This window comes from Sphaeramia orbicularis, unplaced genomic scaffold (genome assembly GCF_902148855.1).
Source record: "Sphaeramia orbicularis unplaced genomic scaffold, fSphaOr1.1, whole genome shotgun sequence".
Classification (NCBI taxonomy): Eukaryota; Metazoa; Chordata; class Actinopteri; order Kurtiformes; family Apogonidae; genus Sphaeramia; species Sphaeramia orbicularis.
In genome coordinates, this window is record NW_021941583.1 from 269,813 (window position 1) to 289,018 (window position 19,206).

The window sequence follows — 19,206 nt, forward strand, 5'->3', positions numbered from 1 at the left end:
AGTGGAACAGTCCTGCTGTACGTGGAACAGTCCTGCTGTAAGTGCAACAGTCCTGCTGTACGTGGAACAGTCCTGCTGTAAGTGGAACAGTCCTGCTGTAAGTGGAACAGTCCTGCTGTAAGTGGAACAGTCCTGCAGTAAGTGGAACAGTCCTGCTGTAAGTGGAACAGTCCTGCTGTACGTGGAACAGTCCTGCTGTAAGTGCAACAGTCCTGTTGTACGTGGAACAGTCCTGCTGTACGTGGAACAGTCCTGTTGTACGTGGAACAGTCCTGCTGTAAGTGGAACAGTCCTGTTGTACGTGGAACAGTCCTGCTGTACGTGGAACAGTCCTGCTGTAAATGGAACAGTCCTGCTGTAAGTGGAACAGTCCTGCTGTACGTGGAACAGTCCTGTTGTACGTGGAACAGTCCTGCTGTACGTGGAACAGTCCTGCTGTAAGTGGAACAGTCCTGTTGTACGTGGAACAGTCCTGCTGTACGTGGAACAGTCCTGCTGTAAGTGGAACAGTCCTGCTGTACGTGGAACAGTCCTGCTGTACGTGGAACAGTCCTGCTGTAAGTGCAACAGTTCTGCTGTAAGTGCAACAGTCCTGCTGTACGTGGAACAGTCCTGTTGTACGTGGAACAGTCCTGTTGTACGTGGAACAGTCCTGTTGTACGTGGAACAGTCCTGCAGTAAGTGGAACAGTCCTGTTGTACGTGCAGCAGTCCTGCTGTACGTGGAACAGTCCTGCTGTACGTGGAACAGTCCTGCTGTAAGTGGAACAGTCCTGCTGTAAGTGGAACAGTCCTGCTGTACGTGGAACAGTCCTGCTGTACGTGGAACAGTCCTGCTGTAAGTGGAACAGTCCTGTTGTACGTGGAACAGTCCTGCTGTACGTGGAACAGTCCTGCTGTACGTGGAACAGTCCTGCTGTAAGTGGAACAGTCCTGTTGTACGTGGAACAGTCCTGCTGTACGTGGAACAGTCCTGCTGTAAATGGAACAGTCCTGCTGTAAGTGGAACAGTCCTGCTGTACGTGGAACAGTCCTGTTGTACGTGGAACAGTCCTGTTGTACGTGGAACAGTCCTGCTGTAAGTGGAACAGTCCTGTTGTACGTGGAACAGTCCTGCTGTAAGTGGAACAGTCCTGTTGTACGTGGAACAGTCCTGTTGTACGTGGAACAGTCCTGCTGTACGTGGAACAGTCCTGCTGTAAGTGCAACAGTTCTGCTGTAAGTGCAACAGTCCTGCTGTACGTGGAACAGTCCTGTTGTACGTGGAACAGTCCTGCTGTACGTGGAACACTCCTGTTGTACGTGGAACAGTCCTGCTGTAAGTGGAACAGTCCTGCTGTACGTGGAACAGTCCTGCTGTAAGTGGAACAGTCCTGTTGTACATGGAACAGTCCTGCTGTAAGTGGAACAGTCCTGCTGTAAGTGGAACAGTCCTGCTGTAAGTGGAACAGTCCTGTTGTACATGGAACAGTCCTGTTGTACATGGAACAGTCCTGTTGTACATGGAACAGTCCTGCTGTAAGTGGAACAGTCCTGCTGTACGTGGAACAGTCCTGTTGTACGTGGAACAGTCCTGTTGTACGTGGAACAGTCCTGCAGTAAGTGGAACAGTCCTGCAGTAAGTGGAACAGTCCTGTTGTACGTGCAGCAGTCCTGCTGTACGTGGAACAGTCCTGCTGTACGTGGAACAGTCCTGCAGTAAGTGGAACAGTCCTGCTGTAAGTGGAGCAGTCCTCCTGTAAGTGGAACAGTCCTGTTGTACATGGAACAGTCCTGTTGTACATGGAACAGTCCTGCTGTAAGTGGAACAGTCCTGCTGTAAGTGGAACAGTCCTCCTGTAAGTGGAACAGTCCTGTTGTACATGGAACAGTCCTGTTGTACATGGAACAGTCCTGCTGTAAGTGGAACAGTCCTGCTGTAAGTGGAACAGTCCTCCTGTAAGTGGAAAAGTCCTGCTGTAAGTGGAACAGTCCTGCTGTACGTGGAACAGTCCTGTTGTACGTGGAACAGACCTGCTGTAAGTGGAACAGTCCTGTTGTAAGTGGAACAGTCCTGTTGTACGTGGAACAGTCCATCAGAAGCGAACACACTTGTGGGACATGTCAGAACACAAACGGGTCAGTGTGGTGTTCCCAGTAGAACCTGAACCCCCTGGTCCCGTTCTGGGTTAGGGTTATGAACGGACACACGTACACTCATACCAGTACTATTTTAAACCTCTGAAAATGGGATTCTTATTCCTGTTTGTTCTTTGATGGAATGGACCTGGTCTGTGCACGTCCATCACACTGTCCATAGAACTGTTTACATGAAAAAAAAGTTAAATAGGTTTTTGGACGTAATTAAATTAAATTTTTTGATAAAACAAGTCATTTTGATCATTTATATTTCATTTTCATAATGATATTTAACCTTCTACACGTCCTTGAACCCTGTCCACCCTGTCACTGTAAGGGAAACGTCCCTTTAAACTCCTGAGACCCACAAAAGTACAAGGTTTGACTTTTTTTTATTAAATAATCGTAACGTTCAACTAATATTATTTCCAGTCCTCTTGAACTACTTCACCAACTCCAGGTCCAACATTAGCCTTTAGCCACTTTAGCCACACCTGTCAGTTTTTCCATGTATTTGTCGGTAACAGGGTGGACATCTGCGTTTCGTATGTTGTGGTGGGCTTGTACTTCGTTTGCTTGTAAATAGATTCAAAATGTGGGAGTTTGACCAACATGCGAACAGCCTACAGCCCACTAAACACATTGAAAACAGAGTATGAACGCTCCACTTGTTTTGGACATTTGGATCTGAAAGGCTCCTTATAGTGATACTGACCCAAATACAGTTTCACAAGTGGAATTTGTTGATAATTATGGAGCGTTTCAGCCTTTGACGTGGCTTCTCCACTGAAAACAGAAGAATATTTATTCGATCTACAGCACGCTTGTGCATAAATCACACACTGGAGTCAATGGTGCCGGTCAGCGGCTGGGATCCTGGATGGACTGCTTCTGCTGGAGTAGGCTGCAGGCTGGGGCCTGATGAAGCTGTGGGTGTTGAAGTAAAGGATGCTGAAGCTGACAGAAGCTCAGACTGTTCCCGTTCTGAGGAACTTCACTGTGGTTCCGTTCACTCCAGCTGACAGACTGATCCAGTTCAGTCTCATCAATATCCTCTGATAGCGACCCTCTGATCTCAATGAAGAGGAAATGTTTTCTAGAAAATGTCATTTTCATGTCTATCAAATCCATATGAAGACAACAGAATATCAGAATGATTGATGTGAAAAGTTAAAACTATAGAAAGTGAAGGGTTAAATCCTTCACATGCAGCCATTTCATGTCCAGACCTATTTTTGGTTTTGTAGGAAAAAAATAAATCTATTTTTTTAGATTAGTGACAAAATCATCTTAAATTCCAGTGAAGCCATGCTTAAGCAGAGGGTTAAATACTTACTTTCACAATTTTCCATCGGTATAGTTCATTTGATGAATTAGTGATTAAAAAAAAAACATGTTTTTTGAGGAAAATGAAATTCCCTACATGATCGGCACCATCTGATATTCAAATGCTTCAAAAAGCAATTCACACCAATTATTCAGACAAAATGATTTTTATAATGATAAAAGGATGTATAAAAGGTCATAAAACTATACTGAAAACAGAAATATATGATTGAGATTTCAAATTATAGTCATGATAAGTTCTGTTATTATTCATTCTGAGAACTTTGAGAGGAACTGAACTTAGTTCATATAAAAAGTTCAGTCATTTTCTTGAAAATCCTTTTTTTGACACAAATTTTAATGGATTTAGAAACTTAAGATGTTTTACTATTGAACTACAAAAAGTTTGAAATCATTATCTCAATTCTAATTTTTGGATTCAAAGTCAACAGGCGCGTGACTTGACCCATTTGTATTTTCCGTCACTTTGGGGTGAATACTTTCAGTGTCGGGCAGTTTTCCTTTTCTGTCCGAGGTTCACCGTGGTCAAAAAGCACAAACACAAAGCAGACAAATGGACCAACAACTGCTCCTGCAGAGGAAAATGGAGACACAAGGCCACAGCGTTAAGAAAAAGTCCAGGTTTATTGTGAATCGTGGCTGTAGTCCATGTTGTTATCTGCCCGACGCGTGAGACAAAAGAGAAAGAGACAGAAAGAATGAGAGAGAAAAAAGAGAGAGAGTGAATGTGAAGGATCAGCCTTTCACACAGAAGGTGGAAGTTCGTCCTCCATGATTCTGTGGTTTGTGATGAAAGCGAAACCCGACACGAGTGGATGAACCACGGTGAAGTTCAGCAGGTGCAAAAGACTCAACGGAGCTGGACGCGAAGGCGGAGCTAAAGCCGACACTGGAACGGCATCTAAAAACAAATGACAGCACGAAGGGGCGGAGCCCAACGGGCCCGCCCCGCCCGAACGTGGATCTACGAGGCGGCGCCAACAGCGGTGCGGTCGACGGTCGGACAAACGGGTCAGAACGGAGTACAGAGGGTGTGGTGAACGCGGCTGGAGCGGCGGTGGTCGGTCAGCTGTTTGTCTTTCTTGAGTGTACGTACTGTAATGAGGGGCTCCAGCTTCATGCAGCGCAGCGGCGGCAGACAGGGGCTTCTGATTGGTCGGCTGGCTCACGTGGCACTTCTACAGGCCGGGGCGCTCTGGAAAGAACCCACCTGGAGGAGGTTCAGTGATTGACATCTAGAATCCGGTATCTGCTCGTCGAACGGGCGTTAAATGAGACGGCGGGAGGGAGGGAGGGGGGAGTGGCGCCTCCTCTCCTCCCCCCGTCCTCAACTCCCCCCTCCCGTTCCTTCCGTATTTCATGGCGTGGTGCCCTTTACTACGGCCGCCCCTGCCCACCAAACGGGGGGGGGGGGGGGGGGTTAGCCAAAGTTGTGAATGGCCAGCCTGAACATGTCATTGGTGCACACCCACGAGTCGTTGACGTTCTTCAGGATGAAGCTCTGGTGGAAACCCATGATGGGGTCGTTATCTGCCTGTGAACACACACACAAGGACAGGTTCAGGATATAGACCGCACATAAGGACAGGTTCAGGACATAGACCGCACATAAGGACAGGTTCAGGACATAGACCGCACCATGGACACACACACACACACACACACACACACAGGACAGATTCAGGATATAGACCACACCATGGACACACACACACACACACACACACACACACACACACAGGTTCAAGATATAGACTGCAATACCAGGTCTGTTCACCAGTCCTGCACCAGTACCAGGTCTGTTCACCAGTCCTAGGTCTGTTCACCAGTCCTACACCCATACCAGGTCTGTTCACCAGTCCTGCACCAGTACCAGGTCTGTTCACCAGTCCTACACCAGTACCAGGTCTGTTCACCAGTCCTGCACCAGTACCAGGTCTGTTCACCAGTCCTAGGTCTGTTCACCAGTCCTACACCAGTACCAGGTCTGTTCACCAGTCCTACACCAGTACCAGGTCTGTTCACCAGTCCTGCACCAGTACCAGGTCTGTTCACCAGTCCTACACCAGTACCAGGTCTGTTCACCAGTCCTAGGTCTGTTCACCAGTCCTACACCAGTACCAGGTCTGTTCACCAGTCCTACACCAGTACCAGGTCTGTTCACCAGTCCTGGACCAGCAGTCTGTTCACCAGGGCCAGGAGAAGAGACTGCAGCCCGGCCCCGGTAGAAGGGACCGGGTGCAGAGGCCGTGACCCCGGCTCTCAGTGGTTCTTACGGTGGTCAGACTGAGGCAGAGCCGGCGTCGCTCTTCAAATCGTCCTCTGCTTTCATCCATCTCCATGTTTCGTGCGAGCGATGGTGCGTCTTGTAGTAACAGTGAAACCCTAATGCTCATTTCCCTTTTCTGTTTCTCCTGAATCTTTCCAAACTTTCATTTGAGTGTGCAGGACGTTTGTCCTGTTCTATTCTATATTACACTGATGTATCATCAGTCTGCTGATGATTTTTTTGTATGAAATTTATGGTGTGGTGGCAAGGATTAGTGGAAACACTAGTAGTAGATGTTCATGCAGGATCTGGCAACCCCTAGCCTGGGGGGAGGAGGAGAGGATGTCACACTGTACAGTACTTGGAATGTGACTGCAGTACCAGTTTGGGCCACAGTCCTACATACGGTGGCTTTAACCTCTGTTTTCATTAAATGTCGAGCAAATTTGAGTCAAACCTTTGCAAAAACACAAGTGAATAATGTGTAAAACTGGTTTGAAACAACTATTCCATAGGTGTGTCCAACACTTGGCAGCGATGCCAATACTTGTATCGGTGACAGTGCATCCCTAGTTTCAACTCTTAAAAGTTCTATTTTTGGCTCAGGTCAAAGGAACATGTACATATATGAGACAAATCTAAGTGTCTTTGATCCTGTTCTGGATGACCTCATCTGTCCGTTTAGTACTGAAGGACAATAAATGCTTACAGAAAAAATGTTGGACTTGTTTTCTAGACACATATGGTTCTTACAACGTAACAGGATCAATAATTGAAACGGTTACAGATTTTTTTGCTGAATTCAAGAAAAACCCTCCTCCAGTGGACCCAGTGTAGATGCTGTTGTTCAGATCAGTGTAACTCAGATGTTGCAGATCTCTTGTGTGTAAATCAGTTCTTCTGTCTCAGTGTACAGTTCCTCTGGAGGCGATTCTGTCGGTGTTTCAGTGGGATCAGATGTTTGGAACAGAAATGAGACAAATCCACTGGGTCAGAGTTAGATTTTTGCAGTGTAAACACCCTCTTCTGCTTCCAGTGGAACCAAACCCAACCCAAGCTGTGGGTCATGAGCTGCTGCTTTTTCCCTCTATGCATTTTCTTCTTTCCATCATCATGTGTTCAGTATTTTAATGACAACTTTCATTCACCTGATCCATGTGTGAACTTTTCTGTGAATTAACAGTGAAATGACACACAGCTGCACAAAAACATTCAGTAGCTAAATGTTGAACCACCACTGACCCCTTAAAATGTGAGTCTACTGTCATGTAAATGTACTTTCAAATATGAAATGTACTTTCTGAGACACACATTCACATCGGATCTGACGCTGAAGCCTTTAGAGCAAAATGATCTGTAAAATATGGTGTGATTTATGAGAGCAGAGTGAAGGCAGTACTGTACCTTTAGCTGTCCTACAACCATACTCAGTATGCAGCAGTCTGGGGTTGGTTGGTGGTCCTGCGCAGTTATACTATGCGCTATTTTAGAGAAGGGGAGACTCTGGCACACACACAAAAAAAAAAAAACAAAACCCATTAATATTAATATCAACTCAAGCATCAAGTCTGTTAGAAATGACACACGCAAATTAACTGGGCTGCAACAAGATACTTCCACTGTCTATTCATCTAAGATTACTTTTGTTTGTTCCCTTATAAAATGGGTAAAAAACAAAGAAAAAATTGTTATTTGAAAATAACTGAATAAAGTAATAAAAATCAAAACACAATTTTTAAAAATCTAATTAATAATCAATAGACGTCTTCCACAGCAGCCATTAGTAGATGAACTTGGACGAGTTGTGTCCCATTCAGATGTGGACTGAGGACACTTAGGTCCTGTCCACACCCAGATGGAGGTTTCCCTAAACAGGGACTGTTCCTCTGAATTTAAAAGACAAATCTGTCCACACTCATATTTTTGTGAATAAAACTAACAAAACTAAACTAACTACAGCTGCTCAGACAAACCATCATTCCTGGAGGCCTTAAAACTGTGGACTCACTGCACGCAACAGTCAGGAAGTTCAACGGAGGCTTTTAGGGATTTATAATACTGATTAGATGTGGACAAGAGACCCAAATGTAGAGAAAAAACATGAACTTTGTTAAATATCCATATAAGGCTATCTGGATTCAGTTAACAACACACACCGAAAACTGAAGATACGTTCACACCGCAGGTCTGAATGCGCAATTCAGATTTTTTGGTGAAATCTGATTGTTGTGAGCTCGTTCATATTCTTCTTCTATCAGTTCAGAGTCTGAACTGAATGTGACCCTGAAGTGACCCACATGCACTACAGAGGTCCTGAAGTGACCCACATGCACTACAGAGGTCCTGAAGTGACCACGTGCACTACAGAGGTCCTGAAGTGACCCACGTGCACTACAGAGGTCCTGAAGTGACCCACATGGACTAAAGAGGGTCCCTGAAGTGACCCACGTGCACTACAGAGGTCCTGAAGTGACCCACGCGCACTACAGAGGTCCTGAAGTGACCCACATGGACTAAAGAGGTCCTGAAGTGACTCACGTGCACTACAGAGGTCCTGAAGTGACCCACATGGACTAAAGAGGTCCTGAAGTGACCCACATGGACTAAAGAGGTCCTGAAGTGACCCACGTGCACTAGAGGTCCTGAAGTGACCCAAACGCACTAAAGAGGTCCTGAAGTGACCCACATGCACTAAAGAGGTCTTGAAGTGACCCAGTGCACTAGAGGTCCTGAAGTGACCCAAACACACTAAAGAGGTCCTGAAGTGACCCAAACACACTAAAGAGGTCCTGAAGAACTAAGAGGTCCTGATGGAATATGTGACCAAGCAGACACACACTGTGTTTACAGAAGGAAATATGGAGGGACGCAGAACTGGGACGCTTGTCGCATTTCAATGACGTAAGGTCGGATAAATGCGACCTGGATGTTCAGACTGAAGCCACATTGGAAAATATCACATCTGGGTCAGATTTAGGACCACATATGACAGTGGTCTGGATCAGATTTAGGACCGCATATGACAGTGGTCCGGGTCAGATTTAGGACCACATATGAAAGTGGTCCGGGTCAGATTTAGGACCACATATGACAGTGGTCTGGATCAGATTAGGACCGCATATGACAGTGGTCCGGGTCAGATTTAGGACCACATATGAAAGTGGTTTGTATCAGATTTAGGACCACATATGACAGTGGTCCGGGTCAGATTTAGGACCACATATGACAGTGGTCCGGGTCAGATTAGTGCTGTTCAGACTGTCTTTAACAGATCAGATCCAGGTCACATATGGGTGACAACATCAGATTTGGTCCACATTTCCCTGCAGTGTGAACGGAGCCTTAGTTAATAAACGGGGCATTCGTGAAGTAGCCTCCACACCTTAAAGGGTCAAACTTGATACAATCAATCACATTTTATTTATATTAAGGCCAAATCATAACAGTAATCTCATGACACTTAGAGCTGGTCCAAACCAGACTCTCAGCTAAATGTGAAGAAACCATTTTTAACAATACACTTGAAAAGTCCAGATGTCTGTTGTGTAAAAGGTCATGTGTCAAATTAATGAAGTTGTACTGAAAAGGGTCCGTCGTCTACACTCAGTACTTTTGTACATTTATTTACTCTACATTATTGTACATTATACTGTTTGTTTTTAAATTTGCAGGTCCATTAATGACATACCTCCTCTTCTAGCTGATAAGCTTGTATATTTAAATAGGTAGAAGTCATATGCAGAATCCAAAAGTGAAATTACATTTATTTCACAAATATTGAACTAATGAACAGCCCAATAAAACCACTGAACCCACTGCAAACCCACTGCTTTGAGAACAAACTGAATATCCACCCTACAGCTTCACTCATCCTGTCCCATGATCCTCCCTGTGCTGCTGGTGTTGAGCGCCCCCTGCTGGACAGGTGGTGGTGGTGCAGTAGACACAGGTCTCAGCATTCAACACATTTATAGATACTTGACCTCAAATGTTCCACATCAAGGGTGTCAAACATACAAAGGGTCCAATCCGACCCGTGGGATGAATTTGTGAAATCTAAAAATTACACTGAAGATATTAATGATCAAGGATGTTAAAGTAATTTTAGGTCAGTTCAATCTAAAGTGGGTCAGACCAGGAAAGTACTACCATAATAACCTATAATAATGAAAACAGCTAAATTTTCTCTTTTGGTGTAAAAAAAGCAAAATTACACAAAAATGTTTACACTTACCCTTTACAAAGAACAACCTGGAATGTCTCAAGAGAAGTATGTGGAATTTTACCAATATTCTGCCTTTTACTAAGTGTTTTATGTTTGTAGATCCACGGTGATCTGTAACTGATAACGCACAAGTGTCAATAATAAACGAAAGCGCAATATTGTTAAAATTGTTCTTATTTTTCTTCAGAATTTTCAGGTTGTTCATATTTACTTCAGCCAAGTGTAACAGCAGAGGTTATGTTTTCATAGGGGTCTGTCTGTGTGCAAATTAACTCCAAAAGTTACGGACGGATTTGGATGAAATTTTCATTTGAAATTTTGATACTGGCACAAAAACAAAGGATTACATTTTGGTGGTGGTGGGACTGATGAGGTCTGCGCTTTCCGACTGCTTTTCTAGTTGTTCATGTTATGTTCAAGTACAGTTCATAGATGTAAACATTTTTATTATGGAATTGTACTTTTTTCACTCATAAACAGAGAAAATTTTGGAGTTGACATTATTTATCAGTTCTGATCCTATTATTTATATGATTTTACCGGTCCAGCCCACTTTAGATCAGATTAGGTTGTGTGTGGAACTGAACTAACATGAGTTTGACCTGTATTAAATGATAATATCCAGAGTAGAGTCAACGTGCTTTAAACTTAAGGCGTGCGTGTCCCTTTTCCACACTAATGGGTCATATTCTATTAAACTGCTGCTATACAGGAAATATGGGTAGTTGGATTTAGAGTGTTTCTATTCTCGTTTCCTGCCACCTGTGTCCTGATGAGCTGCTGAGAAACTGAAACAGTAGAATGAATAACACACAAAAGAAAATTATATAAGTAAATAAAGACAAAAACTATGAGTCCTCAGAGCTTGGTGACCTCCCGTCACCTCCTGGTGAGTCATTCTGGCCCTGGCCCTGTGCCAGGAACAGCTGCCCTCTGCTTTGTAACTTTATCCCTCACATACTTTACTGGAGTCGACATGTCAGCTTACACATATTGCTCAAAAGCAGTGAAAATATAATACCACTGTTGGGCCCAAAACTACAGCAGAACCCCTGTTTGTGTGTCACACTGGTTTGTCCACTGTCCTGTCCCTTTAGACCAGCAGCAGATCTGGTTCATTCACTCCAGTGCCAGCGGGAAACGGAGACACAGATTAGGAACAATTCTTTCACCGTGGTATCATGAATTGCGCGTTATCGGCATGCATTATGTGCTTTCAGTGTGTATGTTCAAGCTGCGTCAAATACTACATGATTAGCGGGTAGGGGTTAGGGTCAGGGAGTTTGTGTTTTTTTTTTTTTTTATATGGATATTATTGTTATGAAATAGAGTTTATTTGTGTTTTTTTTTTATATGGATATTATTGTTATGAAATAGAGTTTGTGTTTTTTCATATGGGAAAGGTTATGAATTGGACAGTTTATTTTTGATAAGTATATTACTGCTAAGAAATGACAGTTTATTTTTGTGCATTACTATTATGAAAAAGATAGTTTACTTTTGTTTTTGTTATGTGTATTATTGTCATGAAAAGGACAGAGTTTATTTTTGTCCTTGATGTGCACTATTACTGTTATGGAAAGGACAGAGTTTATTTTGATGTGAAGTGCTGCTGTTAAATGGACAGTCTATCCTTGGTATGTTCAGCAATTTTGTGTTTTTGTGCATAGTCAGAATTCAGTCTGACATGTGTAGGATTCCTGAGTTACTTATGAATTTGACAGAGGAATTTAGGGTAGGTGAAGGATGGAGTAAAGGGGCGGGACATTCTAAGTTAACCATCCCACTCCTTTTCGAATGTTTGACTTTCTTTTATATAATTCTTTTGTTGTTTGATTTTAAGAGATTATTTGAAATAAATAAATATACAAACAAACAAGGGTTAGGGATATGTAAACTTGAGATCTTGGCGTACACTGACTCGTGATCAAATAGCGTTGAATGACATGCAAAAGGATGGAAATGTGTACGTGTAGCACGCCAAATGCCATAAGAACTGGCGTGACACACAACGCCATATCATGAGATCAGTCTGGACTCTTTCATTCAATACTGGATTCATTTTACACAAGTCACAGATCTTCAGAACATTTGAACTAAAATAGCATTTTTCGGAAACAGAGCAGGAGAAAATTTAATATGTTGCCGACACAGTGACAGGCATTAAGCACTGACTGACTCATGTGATCTGGAAACACAAATCTGATCAAAAGCAGGTGAAACAAAAACTGGTGATAAAGTAAATGATAATGACAATAAAATAATATTGGTTATGCTAAAAATGTGAAGCCTTTTTTTTTTTTAGCTCTTATTAACCCATAAAGACCCAGTAAATGATTTTTTTCTTGCTATTCAGCCTTTAGTGATTTATCCACATGTGTTATACTATTCCCTTCTGTAATTTTACATCTTTTTAATAAAAATCTGTTTTTTTCCTACATTTAATTTGTTGATCACGTAAATGTCCATAAAAGCTCAGATTCAAGTTGAGGGTTATGACATCAAAAACAAAGAAACCTGAAGGAAAAAAGCAACTTTTTCAGCAAAGATATCAATAACCGGTCAAAACCCCAGTGTGTCCATCCACTGTCACTGATCCAACTCCACGGGTTTGACTGGTGAATCAATGTTGTAGAGGATGACGGTGTTTCCACGGTAACTACGGAGCCCCTTGCCGTCCAAATATGGCCATATCTGATAACCATGAAAAGATGAACAACTGTATTTTACACCAATTATTGATACGTAATGACAGGATTAGTGGATCAACAGGTATTAAACAGTTCAGATCAGTAGATGGTTTAGGTTAAAGGTGGACGTTTGGGTCTTTAAGGGTTAATCTATATTTATTCATCCACACAACCTTGACAACTGTTCTGACCACGCCCACTTCAAAGACAGGAAGTGAAACCTCAAACTACTAACACAAATGACAGTGCACAATATTTGTAACCAGTCTTCAACCAAACTCTTGCATAAAAAGCCTATAGTTTATATTGAACCTGTCTGGGAAATGTATTCTATAAATCACATAGGGCTAAGCTCTTTAATACACTGCCCATTCAGACATTTCATATATTTTGCACAGGACAGTTTGGACAGTGATATTTGAATTAAATGTGATACTGATAAAAGCCAGCGTGCACCAGGAAACACAAACCCTGCCCTGTAAACTGAATGAACCATGGAGGAGACTTATAAGGAAAAGAAAAAAGATTCCAAAAAGATTCCTGGATGTAAAGACTCCAAGGCTTCGTTCACACAGCAGGTCCACAAGCACAGTTCACATTTTTTGGGTGCAATCTGACTTTTTTGTGTTGGTCCATATTACAAATTAAATGTGACTTCCATCAGTTTTGAGTCTGAACTGAATGTGACCCTGAAGTGACTCACATGGACTAAAGAGGTCCTGAAGTGACCCACATGCACTCAAGAGGTCCTGAAGTGACCCACATGCACTCAAGAGGTCCTGAAGTGACCCACATGCACTCAAGAGGTCCTGAAGTGACCCACATGCACTCAAGAGGTCCTGATGGAATATGAGACCGCACAGACACACACTGTGTTTGAATGTTTGTCGCATTTCAGTGACATAAAGGTCAAATAAATGCGACCTGGCCGTTCAGACTGAAGTCACATTGGAAAATATCAGATACGTATCAGATTTAGGACCACATATGGAAGTGGTCCAGGTCAGATGTAGGACCACATATGAAAGTGGTCCAGGTCAGATTTAGGACCACATATGAAAGTGTCCTGGGTCAGATTTAGGACCACATATGGAAGTGGTCTGGGTCAGATTTAGGACCACATATGAAAGTTTTCTGGGTCAGATTTAGGACCACATATGGAAGTGGTCTGGGTCAGATTTAGGACCACATATGAAAGTTTTCTGGGTCAGATTTAGGACCACATATGAAAGTGTTCTGGGTCAGATTTAGGACCACATATGGAAGTGGTCTGGGTCAGATTTAGGACCACATATGAAAGTGGTCTGGGTCAGATTTAGGACTACATATGAAAGTGTCCGGGTCAGGTTTAGGACCACATATGGAAGTGGTTTGGGTCAGATTTAGGACCACATATGGAAGTGTTCTGGGTCAGATTTAGGACCACATAGGGAAGTGTTCTGGGTCAGATTTAGGACCACACATGGAAGTGGGTCTGGGTCAGATGAGTGCTGTTCAGACTGTCTGTAACAGATCAGATCCAGGTCACAAATGGACACAAAAATCAGATATGGGCCCCATTTGGTTGCAGTGTGAACGGAGCCTATGAGCCATGATCACGTTGTAATTCTTGAGTAAATGTGCTGCCCTCCACTCCCATTTCTCTCTCAGGCGAGTAATACCACAAACATCCACCACATGCTACTTCAGATACCAAACAAACTCACAGTGAGCTTCTCAACAATGTCATTTTTTCCCTGGAACTGCTGTCCTTCCCAAGTAAGGCATGATGTATCTGTCTGTACGGAGGAAAACAAAGACACAAAGAGATTAGACACAAGATCAGTGTTCCCCACAGAATCCCATGGGATGGTTTAGGTATGGATGGTGGTATTTATAATTTAGTGCAGGCACAGTAACACACAGACACAGCATCCCTGTTCCTACGGTAATTAGGTTTCATTTCTGGCTACGGCACTGTTTTGAAGCACTGCTATATGTCATAGATGTATTAATTTTGTCTTTTTGCGCCGCCGATTTGGCAGATTTTCACCTCTTAAGACAACCTTTCAGTGCGGAGTTAGATTGCTGCAGTGAGAATCCAAAGTAAGGACTGGTTTATATCGCTGTAATAAACAGAGTCGTACAGAACACGTGTTGGTTTGATAGGTTAAAGTTATTGTAATTTGATGCCATTAATGTTTCTGCTCATCTTGTCAGGTTCATTTCTCAGTGTCAGCTGCTGATGTTGTGGTTTCAGAGGCTGCTTGGTCTGGGTCTGGTTTGTTTGTGTACATGTGTGTATATTGTAAAATGGAGTTTGAATGGACAGTTACATTGAAATAATAAGAGTGTGGTTGAAGGTAATTATTAAAATTAACTTACATTGAATGAACGAATAAATGAATTTACTTTTGGTTTTACGTCAATCATTGTACTTAGTAGATCAATTGTAATAAACATAAAAACCAAAAAAGGAATAGGCTACAAGCAAAAGATTTTTTTGCCTGTCCTTTTCACCTAATGCACTGTTTACATCAACTTAAATGTGTACAGCATTGAGCATTCACACCACATTGTTAGAAATATAGTTAGGTAAGACTGTTCACCTCAGTGTAACACCAGGGTTTCTATAAGTTTCTACAAGTTAAATATAAGAGTTTTTAAGACCAGTTTAAGACTACTTAGAACACAATTTAATGGCTATTTCACGACCATTCTAGCAAAAAAATTCACGACTCCTAGAATTTAGGAAAATGTATTTCTTTACTCCAACGCCTTGATTCCATTTGTTCGAGTTGAACTGATTTCTTGCATAAAATGCAGAAAACTTCAACCACCTTCCCCTCCACTGGTGTCAAACAGGTGGACAATGATCTTCCCTCCAGCCAGGCTTTATTAAATTTGCATTTCCTCATGCTTACTTTTTGCTTGCAAGCTGTCCCTTAAAGTTCCCACAGTCTATTTTCTCTGGCGATTACTGACTACATGTGTTGAAGCAGTTAGCGATAACTAGTTTACTACGTTCAATTAAAATTGTGGGGTTGGAACATAAGAACTGAGTCGACTAATGTTAGTTCCTTTGCAGCTTGGACATTTAACATACACATTTACACACAATAGAGCGAACAAGTTAATGGCAACATTACATAAGACCTACCATATCACATTTAATACTTTTAAAAGACTTATTTAAGGTATTAAATGCAGATTTGTAAATTCAAGACTTTTAAGACTTTTTAAGACCCTGTAGGAACCCTGAACACTGAAGTTTGAGTTTCAGAAAATTATAATAACTTCAGTTACAGTAGCTTCATTCTATCCAAATCCTGTCTTTGTAGTAGTTTTATTTGCTACAGTTTGGCTAACATCACATTCCTTCCACATTATGTCAATGTATCACTAATGAACAAGGGCTGAGTCATTAATTTGCATTTATATACTTTGAGTTTAATACATGCTTTGAGTTGTGACATCAGGGTAAACAAAGGAGTCGATATTTTCATACAGTGTTTGATAATCACTACTATCATCATTAACAGTGTCTGTTCTTAATTACAGCTTAAAAGTGCTTTCAGGAGCCCATGAAAACCGGCCTCACTCCTGGTGCAGATGTGCTACATGTAACCTTACCTTTCATCCTGAAGTTAAATGAAAACAAGATCTGTTCTACTCACGTATATGGATCCAAGCTGAGTTCTGTCTGAATCAAACAACTGGTAGTAGTGCTGCACAAAGCTGGATCCTATCTGCTCCCACAGAGGCTGGTCCACCATCCTGGCTCACCCTACAACACACTGGGAACAGTGGGAAGGGAACAAGAAGGATTATGCTGACAGGCCTCCATAAAATGTAGGCACCCAATGAATACGGAGGGTTCAGAGGACAAACAAAACAAATTAAATAAAACTGATAACAAATTTCAACAAAAAATTAAGAACTGGTTGAAAACAAAACAAGAATGTACCCACTAATAAAATGTATACTGTTTGGTGAAACTTACTGTTCATGTTTGTTTTGAGTGTGTTAATGTATGTGTAGTAGATGTGAATAAGCTTTTATGCTGTTTGATTATGCTATTGTTTATTCTGTTTTTATATTATCGTTGTTAAACCCAATCAGGGATGGGCGATGCTAACAAGTTCAATGCTATCTACTCTTAATGCAGAACATCAGATGTTCTGTGTCCAATGCATTGTCTATGATCTAAAAAAATACTGTCTTAGAAACATCTTTGATATAAAATGCACATCATGGCAATAATGACACACTGTTGAAACAAAGGTAAAGCCAACTCTAACATGCACATCCACTGTAAAAACTTGAATTGACACGTAAAAAGCCTTAAAAGCTCTTTAACATCCACTGTGTCCCTGTGTTTTACAGAAACACACACTAACGTATACATGCATTTTTAAGCCTTCCGTTTCTGACCTCAACTCTAAAAAAAACCCCAGTCGGACAGTGCATAAAAAATGGCATGAATAACATTGAATCTGCGGAAAACCTTACAACAACTTTTTACTAATCCGCTGCAGGCGTGTTTTGCTGAGCACATCAGCTCCGCTTGAGTGACACTGACAGCACAAGTCATGCGCTTCCCCAGAAGCACCCACTTGTTGTTACTGGAACAATCTGAAAGGTTAGAGAGTTAGCAAGAGTGGAGAACCAACAGAAGAAACACCACTGCTACATCCACCAAGACAAGACGCACACTTCTAGCTCTGTGTCCAAGTACTGAACGGCTACACCCAATGAAGGCAGTTTTAGCCCCGTTCACAACACTGACACAGACTGTATTACTACATTACACATCGCACACGCACAGACTGGAGGACTACAGTTAGCACAGTTTTAGCCCCGTTCACACACTGACACAGACTGGAGACTACAGTTAGCACAGTTTTAGCCCCGTTCACACACTGACACAGACTGGAGGACTACAGTTAGCACGTTTTGTAGCCCCGTCACACACTGACACAGAACTGGAGGACTACAGTTAGCACAGTTTTAAGCCCCGTTCACACACTGACACAGACCTGGAGGACTACAGTTAGCACAGTTTTAGCCCCGTTCACACACTGACACAGACTGGAGGACTACAGTTAGCACAGTTTTAGCCCCGTCAGACACTGACCAGACTGGAGGACTACAGTTAGCACAGTTTTAGCCCGTTCAGACACTGACACAGACTGGAGGACTACAGTTAGCACAGTTTTAGCCCCGTTCACACACTGACACAGACTGTGGAGGACTACAGTTAGCACAGTTTTAGCCCCGTTCACACACTGACACAGACTGGAGGACTACAGTTAGCACAGTTTTAGCCCCGTTCAGACACTGACACAGACTGGAGGACTACAGTTAGCACAGTTTTAGCCCCGTTCAGACACTGACACAGACTGGAGGACTACAGTTAGCACAGTTTTAGCCCCGTTCACACACTGACACAGACTGGAGGACTACAGTTAGCACAGTTTTAGCCCCGTTCACACACTGACACAGACTGTGGAGGACTACAGTTAGCACAGTTTTAGCCCCGTTCACACACTGACACAGACTGGAGGACTACAGTTAGCACAGTTTTAGGCCCCGTTCACACACTGACACAGACTGTGGAGGACTACAGTTAGCACAGTTTTAGCCCCGTTCACACACTGACATAGACTGGAGGACTACAGTTAGCACAGTTTTAGCCCCGTTCACACACTGACATAGACTGGAGGACTACAGTTAGCACAGTTTTAGCCCCGTTCACACACTGACATAGACTGGAGGACTACAGTTAGCACAGTTTTAGCCCCGTTCACACACTGACTGTGGAGGACTACAGTTAGCACAGGTTAGCCTAGCCACATGCTACTAGCTTGTGAGGTGTTGTTTGCTAACGTTGACTCAACCTGTGTGAACCCAGACAGTGGATTGAATTCCCATGTCTTGCTAATGTTAGCCGTCAGTTCCATGCTGTGTTCCGGCTCTATATTCGTGCTGGCCGGTGCTGGCCTGTTTCACCGGTGCTAAAAATATCCGGGCTGCTCCAAGTGTTGACGGCTGCTCCGGGCCCGCGCGCTCCGCTCCGCGGCTGAACCCTCATAGGCGTGCCCGTCGGTCCACCCAAACAGGGCACACGCAGCCTACTGAGGCACTTAGAGCGGCTTAGACCGGGTCAGAGGCCAGGCTACACTGGCCCCTTGTGTTTCCCTACATGTTTCCATTCACTGTACTGTATGAGGCCGTCTAAAACTGAAGGAATCCAAACTTACCTCTAACCGAAGCCGAGGCTGGCTGCACGAATGCGCGAGGTCTGCTCCGACTGACGCCAGGGCACGCGCTCAAAGCCGTAAGCGGCCCGGTGCATTCTGGGATTGTAGTCTTTATGCTCATCTTAAAGGGCCGCTCAGGTCACCGTCAGGTTCCAGCAGGACTGTCCAGGGCCTCAGACACCCCGTGTGAGCTCAAAGGGGGTCAGACCGCTCAAATAAGAACAGAATAACCTAGAAATAATGTCAACGCCAAACTGTGACCCACGTGTCAGTGAAATGACATTCTACAAATAAGAGCTGACATGGTTCTAAAAGC

General features: G+C 43.1%; 1 protein-coding gene and 1 long non-coding RNA gene across 2 annotated transcripts; one reads left to right on the forward strand and one right to left on the reverse strand.

Moving 5' to 3' along the window:
- Nucleotides 1-4,069: 4,069 nt before the first annotated feature.
- Nucleotides 4,070-18,958, reverse strand: LOC115416265 (nuclear transport factor 2). The gene is made up of 5 exons (XM_030130013.1): nt 18,891-18,958; nt 16,305-16,424; nt 14,355-14,426; nt 7,138-7,236; nt 4,070-4,998 (listed from the first exon to the last, which is right to left on the reverse strand). The coding sequence occupies exons 2-5, from the start codon at nt 16,401-16,403 to the stop codon at nt 4,885-4,887; spliced, it is 384 nt and encodes a 127-aa protein (XP_029985873.1). The 5' UTR covers nt 16,404-16,424; nt 18,891-18,958; the 3' UTR covers nt 4,070-4,884.
- Nucleotides 13,607-14,237, forward strand: LOC115416266 (uncharacterized). The gene is made up of 2 exons (XR_003934937.1): nt 13,607-13,641; nt 14,118-14,237. It is a non-coding gene; the product is annotated as an uncharacterized LOC115416266 (long non-coding RNA).
- Nucleotides 18,959-19,206: the final 248 nt, after the last annotated feature.

Coding starts and splice junctions, on each gene's coding strand:
- LOC115416265 (XM_030130013.1), bottom strand. CDS start 16,403: ATGGTGGACCAGCCTCTGTGGGAGCAGATAGGATCCAGCTTTGTGCAG. Junction 14,427..16,304: donor CTCAGCTTGGATCCATATAC/GTGAGTAGAACA, acceptor TCCTCCGTACAG/ACAGATACATCATGCCTTAC. Junction 4,999..7,137: donor TGGTTGTAGGACAGCTAAAG/GTACAGTACTGC, acceptor GTGTGTTCACAG/GCAGATAACGACCCCATCAT.